The sequence below is a fragment of the Balaenoptera acutorostrata genome, chromosome 17 (assembly GCF_949987535.1).
Source record: "Balaenoptera acutorostrata chromosome 17, mBalAcu1.1, whole genome shotgun sequence".
NCBI classification, from domain to species: Eukaryota; Metazoa; Chordata; class Mammalia; order Artiodactyla; family Balaenopteridae; genus Balaenoptera; species Balaenoptera acutorostrata.
Genome location: NC_080080.1, coordinates 38,674,021 through 38,698,406, shown reverse-complemented (window position 1 = coordinate 38,698,406; position 24,386 = coordinate 38,674,021). Strand labels below are relative to the sequence as shown.

At 41.4% G+C, this 24,386-nt stretch overlaps 1 protein-coding gene and 1 non-coding gene across 7 annotated transcripts in view; both read left to right on the top strand.

Annotated features, from left to right (window-relative positions):
• MATN2 (matrilin 2) overlaps nt 1–15,373 on the top strand; it is a 155,277-nt gene extending 139,904 nt beyond the window's left edge. For 3 of the 6 annotated variants that reach the window (XM_057532129.1, XM_057532125.1, XM_057532128.1), the window contains 9 exons: nt 32–154; nt 1,418–1,555; nt 3,785–3,907; nt 7,717–8,130; nt 10,847–10,999; nt 12,040–12,111; nt 12,415–12,549; nt 12,929–13,027; nt 14,808–15,373. In XM_057532129.1, the coding sequence (XP_057388112.1) occupies nt 32–154; nt 1,418–1,555; nt 3,785–3,907; nt 7,717–8,130; nt 10,847–10,999; nt 12,040–12,111; nt 12,415–12,549; nt 12,929–13,027; nt 14,808–14,863 (1,313 nt within the window). In that variant the 3' untranslated portion in view covers nt 14,864–15,373. The remainder of the gene's footprint in view (nt 1–31; nt 155–1,417; nt 1,556–3,784; nt 3,908–7,716; nt 8,131–10,846; nt 11,000–12,039; nt 12,112–12,414; nt 12,550–12,928; nt 13,028–14,807) is intronic. The other 3 variants (XM_057532130.1, XM_057532127.1, XM_057532126.1) reach the window with 3 other exon arrangements.
• A 246-nt stretch (nt 15,374–15,619) lies between these two features.
• LOC114236853 (small nucleolar RNA SNORA70) lies at nt 15,620–15,757 on the top strand. The gene has a single exon (XR_003622702.1). It is a non-coding gene; the product is annotated as a small nucleolar RNA SNORA70 (small nucleolar RNA).
• The last annotated feature ends 8,629 nt before the right edge of the window (nt 15,758–24,386 follow it).

Here is a 24,386-nt window from a genome sequence, read left to right as displayed (position 1 = left end):
TCTCTTTCTCTAATTCCAATTGGATTGTCAGAATTGGACTCTTGTGCTTTGGGGAACCATGGTTGTGAACATTCGTGTGTAAACAGTGGAGGCTCTTTTGTGTGCCAGTGCTTTGAAGGGTATATACTCCGTGAAGATGGGAAAACCTGCAGAAGTAAGTTTTTATTGGAGTGGGCTCACATTACTGTATCTGACCTCTGCATGAAATCCACCGTACTGATCTCTGTGTATCAGTTACTCTCAAAAACCAATGCCACAAGACCACTAAATGTAATGTGGGATCCTGGATCAGAAATAAAGGACTTTGGCTTAAAAACTAAGGAAATATAAATAAGCTATGGACTTTAGTTGATATTACTGTATCAGTAATGGTCCATTAATTGTTAACAAACGTGTCACACTAGTAAAAGATGTTAATAATAGTGGAAACTGGGTATGGGGTTTATAGAACCTCTCTGTACTATCTTCAGTTTTTCTGTAGATCTAAAACTGTCCTAAATAATAAAGTCTATTAAAAAGAAAACAAACAAATGGACAAATGAAAAAAGTCAGTGCCAGAGCTACAACCAAAGGTGTTCATTTGTGCCCTGTGGAAAGAAACGACAGGTTGGCAGTGTGCTCTACTGGAAAGATGTACAGTCTGAAATCCAGTATTCTATCAGCTTCTAGCTCTGCCATTTATTAGCTGGGCAAGTTGCTTAACTTCTCTGAGCCTCTGTTTCTTTATTCTTAATTAGTATTGTTGTTGTTGTTTCTGGTGGTGCAAATCCCTCTTAGAGACCACCTTATGATGAGGCCATTCTACGTCTCAGAAAGCAAGGCCTCTTAGATGGGGCCAAGACACGTCTCTATATAGTCAAAGGGGGGTGTGTAACCCTGAGCAAATGATTCCCACCCCATCAGTCGTCTTTTTCTCAAGCTTTTCAAAAGTACTTTACAAAGAACACCTCATATTTCACATTTGAAGAAAAGATGGGTAACTGGAAGTATTTTTCTCATTTTTCAGAAAGGAAAGGTAAGGTTAAGTCATTCTCCAAAGTCATATGTCAGGGGAAAAGCCAAAATTAGATTTCAGTGCCACTAATCTAAATTGAGGTTTAATCTCCTAAGTAATCATACCAACAGTGTTTCCTTTCTGATATCACAAACTGCATCTGCAGAAAGCTGATGATGGCTTGCATATTTATGAGACACTGAAGTAGGTGCTGGTGAATGACGGTGGCGGTGATAGTTAGGAAGTTGGGAGAGTGAGCCCGAACTAGAGCCGCTGAACTTCATCCTCAGTTTTACCTTCCTCCCCACGGATCACTGAGCTCAGGTGGCCCTGGAGTCCAGTGGCTGAGATGAATGGAAATTCCCAGGTGAAGCCCAGGGAAAATTGATGTTGGTAACATTTAACTTGCTCTGCTGTCCTCAGGGAAAGATGTCTGCCAAGCAGTAGACCACGGCTGTGAACACATTTGCGTGAACAGTGGTGATTCGTACATCTGCAAGTGCTTGGAGGGATTCCGACTCGCTGAGGATGGGAAACACTGCAGAAGTGAGTGGCTTCAAGGTAGAGGTGGACTTTTCCATCTGTGGGTCTTGGACAGTTGGAGGACTTCATTAAGCACTGAAAGTCTTCCTTTATAATCAATGTCACTATTGTAAGTTCCTGCCTTGGGTGCTCTGAAACTGTTGTGCTAGTGATCAGTACAACAGGCCCTTAGTTCTTCAAGAATGTTTCAGTCAAGGTCCTGAGTTGTCAGGCTCTTCGCTGCTTTTCACTTTCTCCCAGCTGTAGGCCCTTTCCACAAGAGTTGTGTGGATGCCCAGAGCCTAGCACGGTGCCTGGCTAGTCATTGGATGGGATTAGAATCTCTGCCAGCAATCTCTATAAGGATCAAAGAATAGTTATAGTGCTATTTTTTCTTGGAAAACCTTATAAGTAAGGGCAGAATGTGCGAGAAGGGCCGAAAGGATTTTCTGTGAGTCTTGTTTATCCATTCTATCATTTGCTTCTGTAGGTCACTCAAAACAGATGCTGAGTTTACTTAGAAGATATATTGGTCAGGGTTCTCCAGAGAACCAATAAAATGTATGTGTACGTGTGTGTGTGTGTGTGTGTGTGTGTGTGTGTGTGTGTGTGTGTGTGTGTATAGATCGATAGATAGACAGGGAATCTGTAGGGCAGGCTGGCAGGCTGGAGACCCAGGGAAGAACCGATGTTGCAGCTGTAATCCAAAGGCAGTCTGGAAGCAGAATTCCCTCTTCCTTTTGGGGAATTCAGTCTTTTTTTTCTCTAAAGGTCTTCAAGATAAGGCCCACCCACAATATGGAGGATAATCTGCTTTACTCAAAGTCTCCTGATTTAAATGTTAATCTCACCTAAAAAAAATACCTTCACAGCAACATCTAGACTGGTGTTTGATGCAACAACTGGGCACCATAGCCTAGACAAGGTGACACATCAAGTTAACCATCACAGCCCCCAACAGAAGAGACAGGGTTGGCCGAGCTCAGTGAGGCGGGCAGTAGACAAGAACAAGGTGGAGATTTTTCCTCCACTGTGAGATTCTGAGCTGTTAATCCCTGCTTTGGGGGATCTTGACACTGTCCACTTGCTTTTGTGATACTCTGCTCTGGTGGGCAGGATGTTCCTTTTTTAGTTTAAAAAAAAAATTCACTTGCTGTTGAGGTTGATTTGGGGGAATATCCTCATGGATTCCCGAAATAACTGGGGGCCTCCACAGGTCAACCTTAGTGGGGTTGGGGAGAACTCATTCCGCATTCTTCTGCCAGGAAGAGGAGCTTCTACTGTTAGTGAGAAGTTCTGTCTGAAAAACCGATTCCTGGGATGCCCGTGGGTCCGTGGCCTGACTCTGCAGGGCTCCCTACACTAGCCTATGTTTTGCCTTCACAAGGCGGTGTCCTTCTACGGAGCCCATGGCTACAGTTCTGCCCATTATGTCTGCCTGAGCCATTTGTTCTTGCTTCTCTTTCTGTAAGCATGGGCATACATGTGCATCATTTCTTCGTTCAACATATTTTTTGCTCAATAAGTTGAGCTATTGTACACAATTGTACACAAGGCACAACTTCTTCCTCTGAAATTTGATTGCTAAATCAAATCCCACCATTCCCACTTCCAGAGGGATCTGTAGTCACTGATTCCAATTTTGTAGGAAGCTTCTCCTTGTAGGGAGCTAATGACAGAAAAGAACCAGAGAACCAAAGGCTTTCATGCCGCGGAGGAGGACTACTCAGGACACATCCTGCTTCAGCGGTGTCATCAACTGGTTGTATGACCTTGGGCAACTCTGTGAAACTTCGTTTCTTCATTTATACATTGGGTATAATTATCCCTGCCCTCCTCTTTCCACAGGACGTTGTGAAGATTAAAAGGCTGTAACTACTTTGGAGAGTTAAAAGTATCTCACACATGAAAAATGTTAATCAGACAATTAAAACTGAAGCGTTTGGGATGTCTATGGGGAAAAATCAGTAGCTTGGGAAAATCAAAACTCAAAGCACATCGAACAATTCTAAAAATTAACAATAAATCCAGGACACCTGATTACCCATCTCACCATTCAGTTTCATGGGAACTAGAGCTTTCTGAGAGGAGGAGGTTTCCTTTACCATGCCATATCCTGAGTATTAGACTGAAAAGGGGGATGTTATAGAGGAAGTTTGACCGAGATTTTTTTTAATGGATTATTTCTATGATCTGTCCTGACATGACTGTTCAACCCAGCTCATTTCTACATTGATGAGGTTGCTTAACTTCCTACATTACCCTCAGGGAAGGATGTCTGCAAATCAACCCACCATGGCTGTGAACACATTTGTGTTAATCGTGGAAGTTCTTACATCTGCAAATGCTCAGAGGGATTTATTCTAGCTGAGGATGGAAGACGCTGCAAAAGTAAGTGATCTCAACTTGGTTTTCTACCTTAATTTGGTTTGGGAGCAATTGCTTTTTGGAGTATTTGCAGGAAATAAATCCCTCACCTCTGCTTCTACCATAGATATAAATGTGTATGCATAGATACAGAATGGGGAAGAGAGAGCTTAACTGCACCTATGAAAAAACTTCTGGTTTTAGTTGACAGTAAGTTCACTATCAGCTAAGAGGCTAGAATGATCCTAGCTGAATAAGAATATCTGGAATGAGGGAGGTAAGACTTGTGCTTTTAAACTTAAAAAATAATACCTCTAAAGTAGCAGAAAAAATCTTGAGTTATTTTATAATCTCAGAGTAGAGAAGAACTTTCTAAACATGACATGAAACATAAAAGCCATAAAAGAAAAAAAAGGGAAAATGTATAGTGAGAGATTAAAGCTACCATACATTTTTTTACCTGTTATCAGAGTTCAAAAATTTTGATGATTCCTTATATTGGCAATGGTGTGTGTGTGTGTGTGTGTGTGTGTGTATATTTTTTTTTTTAATTTTTATTTATTTATTTATTTTTTGGCTGCACTGGGTCTTAGTTGCAGCACGCAGGATCTTCATTGCCATGTGCGGGATCTTTTAGTTGTGGCACACGAACACTTAGTTGCAGCACGTGAACTCTTAGTTGTGGCATGTGGGATCTAGTTCCCTGACTAGGTATCAAACCCAGGCCCCTGCATTGGGAGCGTGGAGACTTTAGCCACTGGACCACCAGGGAAGTCTCCAGCAATGGTATGTTGTAATAGGCAATTGTAAATTTATCACTAGGCATCTGAATTGGTACAACTTTTAGGAGGGCAATTTGGCGATATTTTAAAGGCAGTTCCAGTTCTAGGAGTTTATCCCACAGATAAGTGCATGTGTTCTTATCACATAAGAACACATACCCATATTTAAAGGGATGTTTTGTGCAGCGTTATTTGCAGTAGCAAAAATGGGAAATAAGGTAAATGTCTATCCATAAGATACTGATTAAATTAATTATGGTACATCTATACAATAGAATACTATACAGCTGTTAAAAGGAATGAAGCAGCTCTAGATGTATCCCCAAGATATTTTAGGTGAAAAAAGCATGGTGCTGAATGGTTTTTATAGTATGTTACCATTGATGTATTTTGCAAAAGGCTCTCTCTAACCTATATTCTCTCTCTCAATATAGATATAGCTATATAGGTAGATGGAGATATATAGATATAGATACCCTTTGTAGTGTTTGAACTTTGTTCCATGTGCATGTAATATTTTTTTTAGAAAAAAAATAAAGAAAAAGGATAGAGACAAGATTTAGAAAGCATCATGGTGGGGAAGTTCAATACGATGTCAAGTGAAAAATAAAGGAAGATCTATGTAGAAAAAAAGACTTGAGGTACCTTTCAAATACCAAACTGACAATCTCCTCACCCATTATTTATATGACACTCCCCCCAGACCCCAGGGAAAGAAAGGACATCGGGGAGAAGCTACAGTTGAGTATGAGGACAAAGACACTTTGTCTCAGAGAAGCTGTGTGATTAATTAGTTAAGATCATGAGCTTCGACAGACCTGGATTTGAACCCCCTATTCATACATTTGTGTGACCTTGGAGAAATTATTTAACTTGAGTCTCAGTTTCTTCATATAATATGAAGATAATACCTCACAGAGTCGTCATGAGGAATACATGATATCATGATTTAAGAGTGTTTAGCCCAGTGCTGGCACATTCCAATTGCTCGACAAATGATGGCTACAAATGTAATCATCAACAGCAGAGCTGTCTACAGATGGGGCTTCAGTGGTGAAGTGATGAGTTCCTCATCAGGAGAGGTGTTCAGGTCCAGGCTGAATGAATGGCTACTGGGTAGGGATGCAGTAAAGATGTGAGCAACAGGGGTGGCTGGACCAGTGGCTTTTAAAGGTCTTGTCCAACCCTGAAATTCTGGAACTCTGTGAAAATTAAGTTCAGAAAGCAAAACACTGCTACGTTCCAGTCTCATTGACTTAACTACCAAAAGAAAACATCCAAGGAAAGCTGAGTGACCTTCCTGCAAACAAGTAGCCAGCAAGAGGGACTGTCATTCTCCCTGGATCTGAAAGTGAGAGTCTGGCACCTGTCACCCTGATGCTCTTCCACTCGACCTAGGATTCTTGTTTCCTGGCGAAGCCTTCTACACCCCTCTATGCATGGAGGCTGCAGGTGTTGGTTTCATTCTGTAAGAAAAGAGTATATGGGGAAGAAGAGAAAACAGATTCACTGCTGGAAAATTATTTCACTATTTCTGAAATCTGCTGGAGAGTCACGTGCACACTCCTTGAGATTCAGGCTATGAATGTAAATGAAGCTCTGAATTGGCCTTTTTCCTCTTTCATTAATAACAGATCAATAGGTTGGGTAAAGAGGACAAGCACTTAATGAAGAAAGAGAGGAACCCAACTCTTCCAACACACACACACACACACACACACACACACACACAATTACATTAGCATGTTAGTTAAGCCCAGGAATAGAAATATTTTTGCATGTGTGTCTTTACTTCCTAATATTGCTGTGCTTCATTTTCAAATATTAGACAGCTGCTTGATATGTAAAAGGGAATGTATATTGCATAGACTGTTTGAAATGAGATCATTCATTTGGAATCTGTAAATTTTTCTTATGCAGCCCTAAATAACAAAAAAATCTCTCCACACCCAGTTTGCTTACGTATTTGCATAAAGCTTTTACTGTCACCCATCTGAGTTGCTTGGAAAACTTCCATATAGATAAAGAATTCACAGTGATAATTCATTTTAAAACTTTAAAAGGTCAATAGGGGGGAATTCCCTGGCGGTCCAGTGGTTGGGACTCCGTGCTTTCACTGCCGAGGGCCCAGATTCGGTCTCTGGTTGGGGAGCTAAGTTCCCACAGGCTGTATGGCTCAGCCAAAAAAAAAAAGTCAATAGGATACTAACGGGTGTGCTACCCAATGGACACCACCTCCTTCGTTTATTCTGTCAACAAGTATTTATTTAACAACTATTGTGTGCCAGGTATTGGAGGTACAGAAATTAATGAGAAATGGGTCCTGCTGAGGAGGAACTGGCAGACTGGAGGAGGAAACTGACACATAATTAACTAGCTGTTGTACTGTGTGGAACACTGCACAGAGTACATTGGACTGTAAGCAACGTGGTGTCAGGGAGTTTGCTTTGGTCACTGTTGCAATCCTGCTGCACTGACTGCCTTACACAAAGCAGGTGCTCAATAAACAATGTTTTGTCGACTAAATTAGTAGTGTTGTTAGGGCTACACAGAGAGTAACTAAGACAAGCTGAGTTACTAGGAAATCTCCCTGGAAGAGGTGATGGCCGAGCTGAACTGGAAGACTTTCCAAGTCTGTTGTCTGTCAGATGCCAGCACCGGGGTGGTATCACCCACCTGGAGTAAAGTTATTGGAATCTTTTGGGTGCTGTCAGACCCTTCAGAGTACTGTACACACAGTCCCTCCCAGACCTGGCTGCCGGTGACCCAGGGTACAGTGTGGACCTGGTTTCCAATTTGTACATCTGCTGTGTGTTTTTGCTTGTGGAAAATACTACTTTTTAACAATTTGACAAGCCGCATATAAAGGCAATTCTGAGCATTATTGTTGCTCGTTACTCTCCCTACACTGTCTGTCCTGTGTATTATGTAAAGAATAAAGGTGGCTCTCCCAAGTGGTTATGCCTCCAGTGGAAGCACAGTTTTCTTCTCCTCTTGTGCATAAGTGATTTTTATCATTTAACTAGCTCAACTTTCCTTTCATTCCTGTAGGATGCACTGAAGGCCCAGTTGACCTGGTCTTTGTGATTGATGGATCCAAGAGCCTCGGAGAAGAGAACTTTGAGATTGTGAAGCAGTTTGTCACTGGAATTATAAATTCCTTGGCAATTTCCCCAAAAGCCGCTCGAGTGGGGCTGCTCCAGTATTCCACGCAGGTCCGCACAGAGTTTACCCTGAGAAACTTCAGCTCGGCCAAAGACATGAAAAAAGCTGTGGCCCACATGAAATACATGGGCAAGGGCTCTATGACTGGACTGGCTCTGAAACACATGTTTGAGAGAAGTTTTACCCAAGTAGAAGGGGCCAGGCCTCTCTCCGCACGGGTGCCCAGAGTGGCCATCGTGTTAACAGATGGACGGGCTCAGGATGATGTCTCCGAGTGGGCCAGTAAAGCCCAGGCCAATGGTAATATGGGATGGAGGTGTGGTTTACACCACTTAAGGTTTGGGTTTCTTAAACTCACTTGGTGTTCACATGGGGCCACAGGAGTGAGATTCTTTGAGCAGACAGAAAGGCTTCCTGTCACCACTGTTACACACCTGTACTAAACTGCCACCTAGTGGCCTTAAAGGCACCCCACAGGAGTTAAAGGACTCGGGAAGGATACGAAAATCTTGCAGACTGGGAGGTTGGTCTACACACAGACTATACCTGAGTAATCATCTACTGTGATTTACTAGCCAGGGTGTGACCGCCAGAGCAGAGAATCAATCCTGCACGTGCTATTTAACCAGAGAAATACACAACAGTTCCCAGACACTGGTCTGGTTCCTTTAGAATCACCTGAAGAGCTTGATAAAAATAGACTCATGATAGGAAGAACGCTTACCAATACTTTTCTTTTTTAAGCAGTGCTTCCAGCGAACACTCTGGGAGTGCAGTAGCCTTAGGACAGCGAATACTCGTGTGTTTGCAGGAGGCAAAATTTAACTTTTGAGAAAATCAAAATGTCACACAAGATCATGACTCTAAACTCTTGCTGCTCAGTAGAGCTCAGCCTCTTCTCTGAGGTTTGTCTGACTCCATGTATAATGCAGAGGGCACTTGAGGTGATTTCATTTGTGTATAGATGTCAAGTGTGGCGGGGGAATATGGCTCTTGACGAAAGGAAACCCAAAAGTTATGATGGTTGGTGGACAGAGCTTGAGGGAAAGTGTCTGGATCTCCCTTGGGGAGATGAGAAACCTTGAGGCTGTGAAGCAGTTTGCTTGAAAGCTGCTTTCTTTAAGAACTTGTCGAGGGCACATTGCTTCAGCAGGTCCTATAAGAGGGAAAGGATATGTACCAACCAGGGCTTCATCCAAGACATTATGGACTCAGTGCCTCCATCAGGCATGGAACACAGTACATGTGTGACCAGCCCTTGCTGAGTGAATGAACAAAGGATGAAAGTGCTGGCAGTAGCATTGGTGAACTCCATTCCTGCTCACAGAAAGGCTGGTTCACGTCAGCATTCAGTAACTCTCTTCACAGAGGAGGCCGTTTTATTGATATTGCTTACGTCACTCTTTTCTTCTGAACCCAATAGAGTAGGAGCCACAAAAAGTGTCCTGCCTGAATCATCTGGGTGGATTGTAAAACTGGCTGCTCACACCCAGTTCCCCTGCTTCTAGACTAGCTTACCTGAGCCTATGTCAAACCCACAGACCCCTCTAACCTGCATTCTTAAAATGTATAGGGGAAAGCACCCTGTCTCCAAAGACAGTTGTCAACCCTTTTGTCTCATTGAAGCCAATCTACCTTCCTCTTACCCACTCGAATTTCCACGAATCCTCCAAAGACAGGTGGTGGAAGAAACAGATGTTTACTTGGTTCTTGAATCAACAAGATTTATCTGAAGTGACATCCTCTAATGAATTTAATTACTGCTATGTATAGCTAACACAATCTTAAAATAGTAGTTATCCTTTTTAGGAAGTTGTGCATAAAGTCACTGGGCTCTCAGACAAATATGCTGAACTTGGCTGTTGACCTGACATAGACTTTAGAACAAGGCCAACTCTTGCCCTTTGGCTTAAAGAGCCATTTTTATGTCCATTTAAAAAAAAAAATCTAGTCTAATGAATTAGCCAGAATAAGATACCTGCTGAAAATCAAGCAGAACTTAAGTTCTTATTATGTTTTACTTTCAAATGAAGGGGATACTGGGGAAGGGAGTCTAATGATTAATTTTGTTTAGAAAAGCTTTTGGAACAATCTCATATGCCTCTTGGAATCTAAGGTTGATACTTGGGTTTGTTCTTTTTTCTGACTTACTTTGGGGATTTCCACTGGTCTGCAGATTCTCCTTTTCAGCTTAGCACCTCCTCACAAGGCTTTGTCCTCCCAAGATGGGTGGGCAGAATCCAGCTTCACTTGGCCGCAGGTCACTTAAAGTTCCTATCTGTACCTCTGAGAAGTAGAAACTAGGTTACAAGGTCATAAACTGACCCGTTTCTTAGAATTCTCCCAGAAGAGATTCTCATTTAGCAAGCAAGCCATAAGGTAGTGCCCTTTTCTACTTTACCCACAAGGCTAATTCAGGGAAAAGTTGAAGATTTGTTAATGACCTTGTCCAGGGCTGAGCAACAGGTTGGTGGTCTAGCTCCCCAACCTCTCCTTCATGCCTCACCTTCCTCTCTTGGATCCCTGTCTTTTGCTCACAAAGCCAAAATTAAAATGATGCAAAAGTAAAGGGAGGTTGACATGGACCCCTCAAATCACACCACTTATTAATATCTAGCTGGCTTTGGGTGCAGTACACACAACTTCCAGATCCTGGGAATACAACTCTTAACTACTGTGTTTTTTAATTTAAGTAAAGTTGGTTTACGATGTTGTGTTAGTTTCAGGTGTACAGCAAAGTGATTCAGATTATATATATATATATCACATATATATTATATATAATCACAGATTATTCTTTTTCAGATTCTTTTCCATTATAGGTTATCATAAGGTATTGAATATAGTTCCCTGTGCTATACAGTAGGACCCTGTTGTCTATTTTATATATAGTAGTGTGTATCTGTTAATCCCAAGCTCCTATTTTATCCCTTCCCCCCCTTTCCTCTTTGGTAACCATAAGTTTGTTTTCCATGTCTGTGTAACTACCCTGCTCTTAATTTGCTCTGTTCTTTAGGTGTAACCATGTATGCTGTTGGGGTAGGGAAAGCCATTGAGGAAGAACTACAAGAGATTGCCTCTGAGCCCACAGAAGAGCATCTCTTCTATGCCGAAGACTTCAGCACGATGGGCGAGATAAGTGATAAACTACGGAAAGGCATATGTGAAGGTACTATAGCTTACGTCTAGGAGAGACCTTAGCAAACACAGCAGCACGTGAATGAGAAATTCTCAATCCATTCCTTCAAAGTGCTCAAAAAAGTGCCTCCCTTGTAGGCAGGGCCAGTGAAGCCCAGAAACACTAAGCACAAAAAGTGGAATAGGGGAGAGGGAAGACAAAATAATAGCTAACGTTGCTTGAGCACTTGCTCTGTACTGAGCAGTGTGATAAGTGTTCTGACACATGGCAAAATTCTTAATCCTCACAAAAACCCTATGGAGATGATCACGAAACTAGAAAAAACCATTATATGAATCAGGAAAGCTGATGCACAATTTTGGGATACACCTGTAACTAGAGTGGAAAGGGATGGTAGTCCTTCCAAGCTCACTGATGAAAATTTAAAGAATGCCCTCTTGCATGGACTACTTGTTTACAGAACATTAAACTGCCGTTTAGAATTTAGATTTTCTTACGCATAGGAGCCCCTTGTGCTTTTCTCCAGTTCACTGTTGTGCCGGGTGTCCTTGTATATAGCAGTTCTCACCATTTTTCCTTTTATTCCTGTCCCAGCTTCAGTCGCCAGTAAAATCCCAGTCAAAGTGATGTGTCTTATTCCTCCATAGGAAAGAGCAATGGGATGAAAGAGGCCAGGAAGGGAAGGCCTTTCAGATTTCTAATGCAACTTGGTAATTTTCTGCCTTTAAGCTCTTTCATTTAAGCTGAAACGCCTCAAATGGAGCTGCTGCCACTGCAACTTAATCCTTGGACAAACTTAATTTTTTTTCCCACCCTACCTTCTAGACGTAACATTTTGGGGGATATTTTTAAGATGCATTTAAGGGATCCAAGCTTCTCTTACTAAAGAGAACTGCCCTAGAAAGGTCTTAGATTATCGGGGGAACCAAGTGCTTTTGTGAATCGGTGGTGTTACCAAATCAAACCAGAACATCCTGGGTGGTGGCAGGTAGGTAAGGAGTTGGTCTGGGACCAGTTTTCTAAAGAACACATGCGCCCATGTGGACAAGTGTCACTCTTTTACCTCTCAGCTCTGGAAGACTCTGATGGAAGACGGGATTCCCCAGCAGGGGAACTGCCAAAGAGGGCCCGCAAGCCAACAGGTACATTTTTTAAAAGCAGTATTTTTAGAATCTTTGGTTGATGCTTTGCACCATGGTTTCCCCACAGACAAAAGTTGTTCCATCACACAGGAAACATTTACTCTACACTTTTTTAGCCATAGTTGGTAATAGCCTCTCTGCTGACAGTCTTTCTGCCATAGTATGTCCCAAAATAAAGCTATGTACCCCATTCTATGTACCCCATTCTGTAAGTACCAAGTACCTTACTCTGACAGTTGATGGCTGTATTATAACCACAACCATGTTAAACAGGTTTGACTTCAGTTTTCTTTTTCTTTACAGAATCTGAGCCAGTCACCATAAATATCCGAGACATACTTTCCTGTTCTAATTTTGCAGTGCAACACAGATATCTGTTTGAAGAAAACAATCTTGCACGGTCTACACAAAAACTTTTCCATTCGACAAAATCCTCAGGTAATTCCAAGTAAAATACTACTATAGGGTAATTTGCTATCAGCCTCTCAATTTGCCAACAAACTCAGCTTAAGGGAGGACAGGAAAGGAGGAAGTAGGAAGTAGGAGAGGGGGAAAGAGAAAAACTTAAGAAAAATGAGAACTAAAAAAATAAACTAAAAGAAAGTGGAGTAGTCTTCCTGCAGTCCACAAAAAAGGGCACTTCCAGCATTGGAAGCACATACAGCCCTTTCCTGGTATTTACTGGATCTGGCTGCATGGAAAAAGTTGAACATTTCTTTCATTACGGTTTCCTTCATATGCTGATTCAGTCCTACTATTACGAGTCTGGGAAGTTTGGTGGGTTATAGAGGTGAACACTTTCCATCTGCTTTCTTAGGAAGTCCTTTGGAAGAAAAACACAATCAATGCAAATGTGAAAACCTTATAATGTTCCAGAACCTTGCAAATGAAGAAGTAAGAAAATTAACACAGCGCTATATCCTTTTCTAATGTTATGCTTCTGTATGGAATGCAAAGAATATTATCACAACTTCAAAAAATTCTATATATGGGTATATATCAAATGAAGTCATTTCCATAAAGTCAAGAACAGTGAACTCCAAGAAAGGCTTTTTCTTAAGCAGACTGATAGGTGCTTGAGAGCCAAGGGCAAGCCAAGCTTCCGGCACAGGTCAGGCACTTAGCTGCTATCTGCGGTTGGTTCTAGGAGGTTTAGCAGTTAAGGCCAGTCAGCCAGTCAGTATGCAAAGTAAAGAAAAGACAGACTTATTTAACTGCTTCTCTGCTGGGAGGAAATGAAAGCTATATACCAGATCTGAAGTGCATTAAAGATACAGTGCGTACAGGCAAAGAATTAATGTAGAATGAAGAGGTTTCAAAGTCTTTTACCTAAACTCCAAACCCTTCCTTTGGTCCCAAGCCACACTGCGGCCACATCTGGTCAGTGTGTAGGTTCTAGAGGACTGGGGTGGGGTTTTGTTTGGCAGCAGAGATCTTTCATATCAGCACTCTAAGATGAAACATTCTACCAAGGGAACAGCAGGATCCAATGATTCATTAATACAATTATTACAAATAAAAGGGATGCTTTGGGATAATGGAGGAATGAGGATTCAGTGCTTTTATACACTGAACACCCTGCCAAATGCTCTGAACTTAAAATTATAGTAAGCTTATTAAAGCTGCCTGATATCTAGCTCAACATGCATCAACTAGTCTAAAGGGAAATGGTTTAATTCTGAATTATTTCTGTGCAAATGGGTTTATAAAACAAAGAACAGCATATAGCCATTCCCTCTCTGAAAACCAGAAATATGCTCCATAAAGTAAAGTAAAATAATCTGACAGTGTTTAATATAGGTGATGAATCCAGGCTCTCATTCTGCCATTGAGGGAGCAGGTGGAGGGTATTATTAAGAAGCTTCAGGAAGGAAGACAAATGTTTATTCTAATGCTCCTCTGCTCTGCCTTTTCCCAGCCCACCTCTGAGGGTTTACTTCACAAGAGAATAAGGAAGTTATATATAAAAGAGAATAGGTTGGGACTTCCCTGGCAGTCCAGTGGTTAAGACTTTGCCTTCCAATGCAGGGGTGCAGGTTCAATCCCTGATCAGGGAGCTAGGATCCCACATGCCTCGCGGCCAAAAAACCAAAACATAAAACAGAAGCAATATTGTAACAAATTCAATAAAGACTTTAAAAATGGTCCACATCCAAAAAAAGAAAAAAAAATCTTAAAAAAAAAATAAAAAAAAATTAAAAGAGCATAGGTCAGAAGTCTTCAAGGCTGTTACACTTTGGTCCTATCATCATTGGTGAAAACTCACCATCTTTCTTCATCTCTTCTGATGTCATCTTACTTTCCAAGGCCTAATCCTTTTGTTTTCTTCTCTTCACCTCATTCCCAACATTATCAGTTTGGCTTTGAGAGGTGTGCTATGGCAAATTAATTTATAAGCAACAGGGGTGTGAGTAGAATTAAAATTTTTAAAAAGAAAAATTTGAACTGAACTATCTGGCTTTAAAAAAAAAAGAGTATTCAACCCCATACAGATTTATAGTCTTGATAGCATGTGCTAATAAGTTACTATAAACTTATAAGTCAGAATTTTAAAATACTTAACAGAAATGGGAAAAAAAAAACCCCAAAAGCCTTGGATTTTTCAGGACACAAATTCTTATGTAGATAAATCAAGTTGATTTGAATGTAAATAAATACAGGCCATTCAGATTCCTCTTCCTTAATTTGAGTTTTACTAGAAGAAATGACACAGAGAATGGAAGCCTTAGAAAATCGCCTGAGATACAGATGAAGATTCAAAATGATACATGTATTTGCACGTCATTGTATCAAGGATTACAGTGAAACAGTTCAGAGCCCCAAAAGCTCAAGCTATCATTAATTCTGTAAGGTTGTAAACTAAAACATAACTAGTACTGAGAAAGCTGGTTTGCTATAGAACAAAGGCAAAAAGTACACACTAACTTGTATAAATTCATTGAGAAAAAAAAAACTTTCAGAATCCTAAAATGAGTTTATCAAGTGAGAACAAATAAGCTATGCAAGATATTCTGTAATATACTGTGGACACATCTGCTTTTGCCTTGTTCTGCCTTAGTGTTGCAATTTCATTTGACTACAAAATAAAGTTTGCACAGTCTTACTTCCGTAGAACACTGGCCATGGGAAAGCTATTTTTTTTTGTATTGGACTTTACCTTGATATATGTATATGGATGTATGCATAAAGTCATAGAACATATGTACTGTGTAACAAGTTTGATTTTTTAATACAATATTAAAATTCACTTCAGAGAATGGTATTCTGTGTAAAATTCTAAGTTTAACTTTAAATGAAAGGTATGTATACATGAGAAATGGCTAAAATACATATGAAAAAAATGTTGAATCTCACCGATAATCAGGAAAATGCAGGTTAAAACAATCAGCTTGGCAAAGTTAGCATGTCTGACTATAGCACTGGTAAAGATGTGAAAATATGGGGCTCTTGTACACTGCTAGTGAGAACACAAATGGGCAGCCTCTGGAGTATAATCTATCAACACCTAGTAAAACTGAAAATGCAGCCCTACCCTGTACTCTAGCTACTGCAGTTACAGGTATTTAACTAGATGATTTTAGCTTCCTCAGTAGTGTATGCAGCCTGTTGCCTATACGGGTTGCCCTAAGGGACCTTGGAGACAGCCATTTCCAGTGTACACTAATGACTGGCATGCTGTCCCCAATCTAGGCTCCAGAGAGGTATGCGCGGTACCTTTGGAAAGCGCCAGGGCAGTGGCCAGGGTCCACATTGGCCAAATCATAATGTCCATCTGCACCAAGCTGCAGAACAAGGAGCATGTGATTGAGGCCCTCCGCAGGGCCAAGTTCAAGTTACCTGGCCGCCAGAAGATCCATATCTCCAAGAAGTGGGGATTTACTAAGTTTAATGCGGATGAATTCGAAAACATGGTGGCAGAAAAGTGGCTTATCCCGGGTGCCTGTGGGGTCAAATACATCCCTAATTGTGGCTCTCTGGACAAATGGCGGGCCCTGCACTCATGAGAGCCTTGGCGCTGTCCCCTCCTTACTCATGCCCACCAATAAATCCTACTTTCTTGTCCAAAAAGAAAAAAAAAAAGAATGTTACTCGAGTTGATAAAAGTTAAAAAATTACAAATAACCTAATCATCCTCAGAGGGGGAAGTGATAAATTGTGGCATACCTCAGAAATACTATGCAACATTTAAAAGAAATGTATTGGGCTTCCCTGGTGGCACAGTGGTTAAGAATCCGCCTGCCAATGCAGGGGACATGGGTTCGAGCCCTGGTCCGGGAAGATCCCACATGCTGTGGAGCAACTAAGCCCCTGCGCCACAACTACTGAAGCCCGCATGCCTAGAGCCCGTGCTCTGCAACGAGAACCCAAGATGAAGAAGCCTGCGCACTGCAACAAAAAGTAGCCCCCGCTCACCGCAACTAAAGAAAGCCTGCACACAGCAACAAAGACCCAACGCAGCCAAAAATAAATGAAAAAATAATAAAAAATTAAAAGAAATGTATTGTCTACATGTATACATGGTAAAACTCAAAAACAGAGATGAATTTAAAAAGTCAATGGCAAACTGTTTAGCATACCATTTCTGTAAATGAAAAAAAAACAAACTACACTGCTAGTTGTTCAAAGATACATAAATATGTACATTTAAGTACAAAAAATGTTCCAGAAGAACATACACAACAGTGGTGTTGTCCCTGGGAAAACAAGGAAGTGAGAATTGGGACAGAGTCAAAGGAGACTTCAAATCTATGAGTTCAAGGCACTTATAGGATCAAGAAAATACGACAAGTGCTAGCTTCTTTATGAAATGAAGACCCCCCCCACCCCCTTCCATCCTATGGAAGCTACTGTATTTTTGAGGCCAAATGATGCTTTTACAAACAAAACACCTTGAGTAAGCTTATGTTTAAATACTTCAAGACAAGTGTTCCCATCAAAATTTCCTCCCAAAGGGCAGCGTGGTAAACTAGGAAGAACATCTCCTGGGCTACAATCCTATCTGGAAATCATCTAATTCTATCCAGGTATAAGAGTTGTGATTCGAAGTATTAAACCTTCAGTTTATATTCATATTTGAGTACTCCGAGTGATCCTGAAAACAAGTTTTCATTCGAAGTGCTGATTTGTGTTGGCGTTACCTTTTGAGATGCAATCATAGTTTAGGCATTGCTTCCAGCTGGCACAAATCTGTCTTCTGTTGAGTCCTGGCTCCCTCTAGTGGCTCTAGACCGTGCGCACAAACACAGCCACCACTCCCACACACTTTAGCTATTAAATACATGTTTCAACTTTCTCCAACTTGGGAAGGAAAATGCCTTCGTGGGAGACAAAACCTCCAACCGATCCATCAAATTTACGTATTAATCTAAGATATTTAACTTGAATATTGTCTAAAATTTAAAATAGTTCTCCATTTTCCTTGTTTTGCTCTCTACATCTCAGGGTAAAAGTTTTGCTTTCCAGTTTCATTATTTGTGTGACCTTTCCAAGCACTGATTTCCTCATCTGTCAAACAGTACCACCTCAGGGCTCTAATCAAGACGGCGGAGCATAAGGACATGGAACTCACCTCCACAAATACATCAAAAATACATCTACATATGTATTCTCACAGAATACCTACTGAACACTAGCAGAAGACCTTAAACACCGGAAAGGACAAGAAAGATCTCCCTGTGAACCTGTGTAGGACGCGGCAGGGGTGGGGGTGGGGGAAGCGGGATGGGACCTGCGCCCCTGGGAAGGAGCTGTGAAAGAGGAATCAGCCGGACAGAACAGGAGCTTCCGAGGCTCAGAGGGGAGCACAACCACGTGCCACGTCCCTGTGCTCCCCAGCCTGAGACGCACGCACCCGTGGGTACAGGTGGGGGCTGGGGGCTGAAACTCGGGTTTAGAGGACAGACCTGGGGAGAGGATTGAGGTTGGCTGTGTGGAGACAGCCCGAAGGGGCTGGAGCGTGGTACGGCCACAAGCAGAGGTGTACACAGAAGCCCAGGCCCACCACAGAAGCAAAGCGCCACTGTTAAGCGGTGCACGAAGGGGCAGGGCCCAGTGTGGCAGCCTTTTTCCTCTGTGCACCAGCCACTGCCCCAGCGGCCTCTGGGATCAGGTGCCGGAGGCTGTGCAACTTAGGAAGCAGGGCTAAACCTCTCCTCAGGGCTGCATGAGACGCGGGTTTACACCTCCACTGCCAGCTTTGTAAACTCAGCACTACGGGACGTGGAGTGGAAAACGGGTGTCCCCGTGGCTGGGACAAGTCTGGGCTGCCTCCATAGCTTCCACAGAGGGTCCAGGTGCGAGACTACTGCAGTCCTGGGACCTGACTTCAGTGGATCTGCGCTGGTGCCCTTGTGAAAACGTCACCTCAGGGACACCAGGGCCAGTTGCCAGCACTCCTGTGGTTGAGGCAGGACAGATGGCAGTGCCAACAGTGTACTCTGTGAGCCCGCACAAAAGGATGACAGGTGACACAACAGAGCGCACTCCCAGGCAGACAGCTCTGGCGGAGGAATACTCAGTGGCTCTTCTCCCAGTGGGAGTACTTCAATCCCACCTACCTCGCACCACAGCTCAGACGTGCAACTCAGAAACAGATCTGGGGGCTTCTACTCCAACAACTAGGGAGCAGACACAGTCCCTGACAGGGTTATGACAACCACAGGGCAAAAAGAAGGCCCCACTTAACATCCAGTGCAGGCGCTGGTCACCACACCACCAGTGACACCCCCTTATCAAGGGGATAAGGGCCAGGACACACTGAGGAAAGAGGTGGCAGGCATCCATACTAAACACAGCCCTCGCACCAAAAATATTAAACCCATGCAGGCTACACAGGGACGCTCCTACACAGCCCTCCAAGATCACAGTAGATAACTGTTTCTCCTAAACTCAGAGTAAGAGAAATACAAGTAAAATGAAGCAGAAGAATGACCCCCAGTTAAAATATCAAGAGAACGCCCCTTGAAAGAGCAAACAATGAAATAGATCTCTTCAGTCTGATAGACACCAAGTTCAAAAAATAGATAATGAAAATACTGAAGGAATTAAGAAAGGCTATCAACAGAAATACAGATTACTGTAAAAAGGAATTAGAAACTCTAAAGAGGAGCCAAGAAAAATTAGAAAACTCATTTGCAGATATGAAAGCTAAAGGCAGTGAACAGCAGACTGAATAGTGCAGAAGAACGAATAAGTGACCTGGAAGATAGAATAATAGAAATCACCCAATCAGAACAGCAGTCAGAAAGCCAAATGAAAAAAAAAAAAGAAAGCAATATAAGAGACCTATGGGATAATATAAAGCGTGCCAATCTATGCATAATAGGAATTCCAGAAGAAGAAAGAGAAAAGGGGATCGAAAATGTATTTGAAGAAATTATGGCTGAAAACCTCCCAAACCTAGAAAGGAAACAGATATCCAGGTACAGAGGGTCCCAAATAAGATGAACCCAAACAGACCTACACTAAGACATATAATTCAACGGGCAAAAGTTAAAGATAAAAAGAGGATTCTAAAGGCAGCAAGAGAAAAACAAAGAGTTAATTACAAGGGAACCCTCTTGCTGATTTCTCTAGAGAAATGTTACAGACCTGAAGGGAGTGGCAAGATACACTAAGTCCTGAAAGGGAAAAATATGCAACCTAGGATACTCTACTCAGCAAGATTATCATCTAGAATAGGAGAGAGAAAGAATTTCTCCAACAAGCAAAAACGAAAAGAATACAGCAATACTAAACCTATCCTAGGGACTTCCCTGGTGGTCCAGTGGCTAAGACTACACGCTCCCAATGCAGGGGGCCAGGTTCGATCCTTTGGTCAGGGAACTAGATCCCACATGCCGCAATGAAGAGTTCGCATGCTGCAACCAAGACCAGGTGCAGCCAAATGAATGAATGAATAAATGAATGAATGAGTGAATGAATGAATGAATAAATAAATAAATAATTTTTTAAAATGCTTTAAAAAAACACTATCCTAAAAGAAATACTGAAAGGTCTTCTCTAAATAGAAAAGCAAGAAGCTATAGGAAAGAGAAAATAAGCCAGTATAGAGATTAAAAGAAAAAAATTTTTTTGTCAAAGCAGTGATAACCACAATGAACAGCAAAAGGATAAACATGAAAATGTAAAAGAAGACCTCAAAATCATAAAATGTGGAGGAGAGTAAGAAAATGTAGTGTTTTTTTAGAATGTGTTTGAGCGTATATGAATAGTCTAAAGCACGTAAAGGAAGGGGTTAACATACTTGAAACACAGGGTAACCACAAATCAAAAACATAGAAGAGATTCACAAAAACCAAAAAGAAGAGAACAAGGCTTCCCTGGTGGCGCAGTGGTTAAGAATCCGCCTGCCAACGCAGAGGACACAGGTTTGAGCCCTGGTCTGGTAAGATCCCACATGCCACAGAGCAACTAAGCCCGTGCGCCGTAACTACTGAGCCTGTGCTCTAGAGCCCACAAGCCACAACTATTGAGCCCATGTGCCACAACTACTGAAGCCCACACTCCTAGAGCCCATGCTCCGCAACAGAAGCCACCACAATGAGAAGCCCGTGCCCCGCAACAAGGAGTAGCCCCCTCTCGCTGCAACTAGAGGAAGCTAGTGTGCAGCAATGAAGACCCAACGCAGCTGAAAATAAATTAAAAAAAAAAAGAGAACAAAAGCACAATATAAAAGGAACTCATCAAACCACAAAAGGAAAAACAAAAAGAAACAAAGAAGAAATAGAGAATCAACTGGGAAACATGGTTTAAAATGGCCATACATACCTATCAATAATTACCTTAGGGCTTCCCTGGTGGCGCAGTGGTTAAGAATCCGCCTGCCAATGCAGGGGACACAGGTTCGAGCCCTGGTCCGGGAAGATCCCACATGCCACGGAGCAGCTAAGCCCGTGCGCCACAACTTCTGAGCCTGCGCTCTAGAGCCCATGAGCCACAACTACTGAGCCCACGTGCTACAACTACTGAAGCCCATGTACCTAGAGCCCGTGCTCCACAACGAGAAGCCACCGCAATGAGAAGCCCGCGCACCGCAATGAAGAGTAGCCCCCGCTTGCCACAACTAGAGAAAGCCTGTGCACAGCAACGAAGACCCAAGGCAGCCAAAAATAAATGAATAAAATTAAAAAAAAATAATAATTACCTTAAATGTCAATGGACTAAATGCTCCAATCAAAAGACACAGAGTGGCAGACTGGATAAAAAAAACAAGAGCCTACAATATGCTGCCTACAAGAGACCCACTTTAGGACACAGACTGAAAATGAGGGGATGGAAAAAGATATTTCACTGAAATGGAAATGACTAGAAAGTGGGGGTCACAATGCTCGTATCAGACAAAATAGACTTTAAAACACAGACCATAAAGAAAGACACCATATAATGATAAAAGGATCAACACAAGAAGAGGATATTACACTTGTCAACATATATGCACCCAACACAGGAGCACCCAAATACATAAAACAAATACTAACAGACATAAAGGGAGAAACTGAAAGGAATACAATAATAGTAGGAGACTTTTAACACCCAATCACATCAATGGACAGATCTTCTAGACAGAAAATCAATAAGTTAACAGAGATCCTAAATGATACAATAGAACATTTAGACTTAATTGATATTTTCAGGACATTATATCCAAGAAAACCAGAATACACATTCTTTTCAAGACACTTGGAACATTCTCTAGGATTGACCACACACTAGGGCACAAAATGAGCCTCAACAAATTTAAGAGTATAGAAATTACTTGAGTATCTTTTCTGACCACAAGGGCATGAAACTGGAAATCAACCACAGAAATAGAAATGAGAAAAAAATGATTACATGGAGACTAAACATGCTACTAAAAAACCAATGGGTCAACGATGAAATCAAAGAGGAAATTTAAAAATACCTTGAGACAAATGACAATGAAAGCACAACCATACAAAATTTATGGAATGCAGCAAAAGCAATTCTTAGAGGGAAGTTCATAGTGATACAGGCCTTCCTTAAAAAACAAGAAAAATCTCAAACAACCTAACCTACCACCTAAAAGAATTAGAAAAAGACCAAACAAAACCTAAAGATGGCAGAAGGAAGGAAATAATAAAGATCAGAGAGGTGATAAATAAAGGATGTTTTAAAAATAGAAAAAAAAAATCAATAAAAACAAGAGCTAGTTTTTTGAAAGGGTAAACAAAAATTGACAAACCTCTGGCCAAGCTCACCAAGAAGAAAAAAGACCCAAATAAACAAAATAAGCAACGAAACAAGAGAAATAGCAACCGATACCACCGAAATACAAAAAACTCTAAGGGAATACTATGAAGAATTATATGCCAACAAATATGACAACCTGGAAGAAACAAGACAAGTTTCTGGAAACATACAGCCCACCATAACTGAATCACGAAGAAATAAATTGGGACTTCCCTGGTAGCGCAGTGGTTAAGAATTCGCCTACTAATGCAGGGGACACGGGTTCGAAGCCCTGGTCCAGGAAGATCCCACATGCCGCAGAGTAACTAAGCCCGTGCGCCACAACTAATGAGCCTGTGCTCTAGAGCCCATGAGCCACAGCTACTGAAGCCCACGCACCTAGAGCCTGTGCTCTGCAACAAGAGAAGACACTGCAATGAGAAGCCCATGCACCGCAACGAAGAATAGCCATTGGTCACTGCAACTACAGAAAGCCTGCACACCGCAATGAAGACCCAATGCAACCAAAAATTAATTAATTTAAAAAAAAAGAAAGAAATTGAACAGACTGATCACTAGTAATGAAACAGAACCTGTTAAAAAAAAAAAAAAATTCCCTACAGACAAAAGTCCAGGACCAGATAGCTTCACAGGTGAATTCCACGAAACATACAAAGAACTTATACCAATCCTTCTTGAACTCTTCTTCCAAAAGACTGAACAGGAGGGAACACTCCCAAAGACATTCTATGAACCCACCATAACCCTGACACCAAAATCAGACAAAGACACTACCAAAAAAGAAAATTACAGGTTAGTAACTTTGATGAATATAGACGTAAAAATTCTCAACAAAACATTAGCAAACTGAATCCGACACCACATAAACAAGGACCAAGTTGGATTCATCTCAGGGTCACAAGGATGGTTCAACATAAACAAATCAATCAATGTGATACACCACATCAACGAAAGAAAAGACAAAAAACACATGATCATCTCAACGGATACAGAAAAACCATTTGATAAAATTCAACATCCATTCATGATAAAAACTCTTACCAAGAGATATAGAGAGAATATGTCTCAACATAATAAGCTTTTTACAACAAACTCATAGCCAATATAATACTCAATGGTGACAAGCTAAAGCCTTCCTGCTAAAATGTGGAACATGACAAGGATGCCCACTCTCACCACTTCTATCCAACACAGTAATAGGAAGTCCTAGCCACAGCAATCAAACAAATGAAATAAAGGTATTCAAATTGGAAGGGAACAGGTAAAATTGCCACTATATGCAGATGACAGGATACCATATATAGAAAACCCTAAAACCTCCACACAAAACTACCAGAACTGATAAATGAATTCAGCAAAGTAGCAGGATACAGCAAACATACAGAAATCGGTTGCATTTCTTTACACTAACAATGAAAAATCAGAAAAGGAAAGTAAAAAAAACAGTTCCTTCTAAAATCACATCCAAAAAAATAAAATACTCAGGAATAAACCTAACCAAGGAGGTGAAAAGACTTACATGCTGAGAACTATAAAACATTAATAAAAGAAACTGAAGATGATTCAAAGAAATGGAAAAATATCCCATGTTCTTGGACTGGAAGAATTAATATTGTTAAAATGGCCATACTACCCAACGCAATCTACAGATTTAATGTGATCCCTATCAAATTAGCCATGACATTTTTCACAGAACTAGAACAAGTAATCCTAAAATTTATACGGAACCACAGAAGACCCGAATTGCCAAAGCAATCCTAAGGAAAAAGAACAAAGCAGGAGGCATAACCCTCCCAGACTTCAGACAGTACTACAAAGCTACGGTAATCAAAACAGCATGGTATTGGCACAAAAACAGACATATGGATCAATGGAACAGCATAGAGAGCCCAGAAATAAACCCACAAACCTATAGTCAATTAATCTTCGACAAAGGAGGCAAGAATATACAATGCGGAAAAGAGTTTCTTCAGCAAGCGGTGCTGGGAATGTTGGACAGTCACATGTATATCAATGAAGTTAGAACACACCCTCACATCATACACTACAATAAACTCAAAATG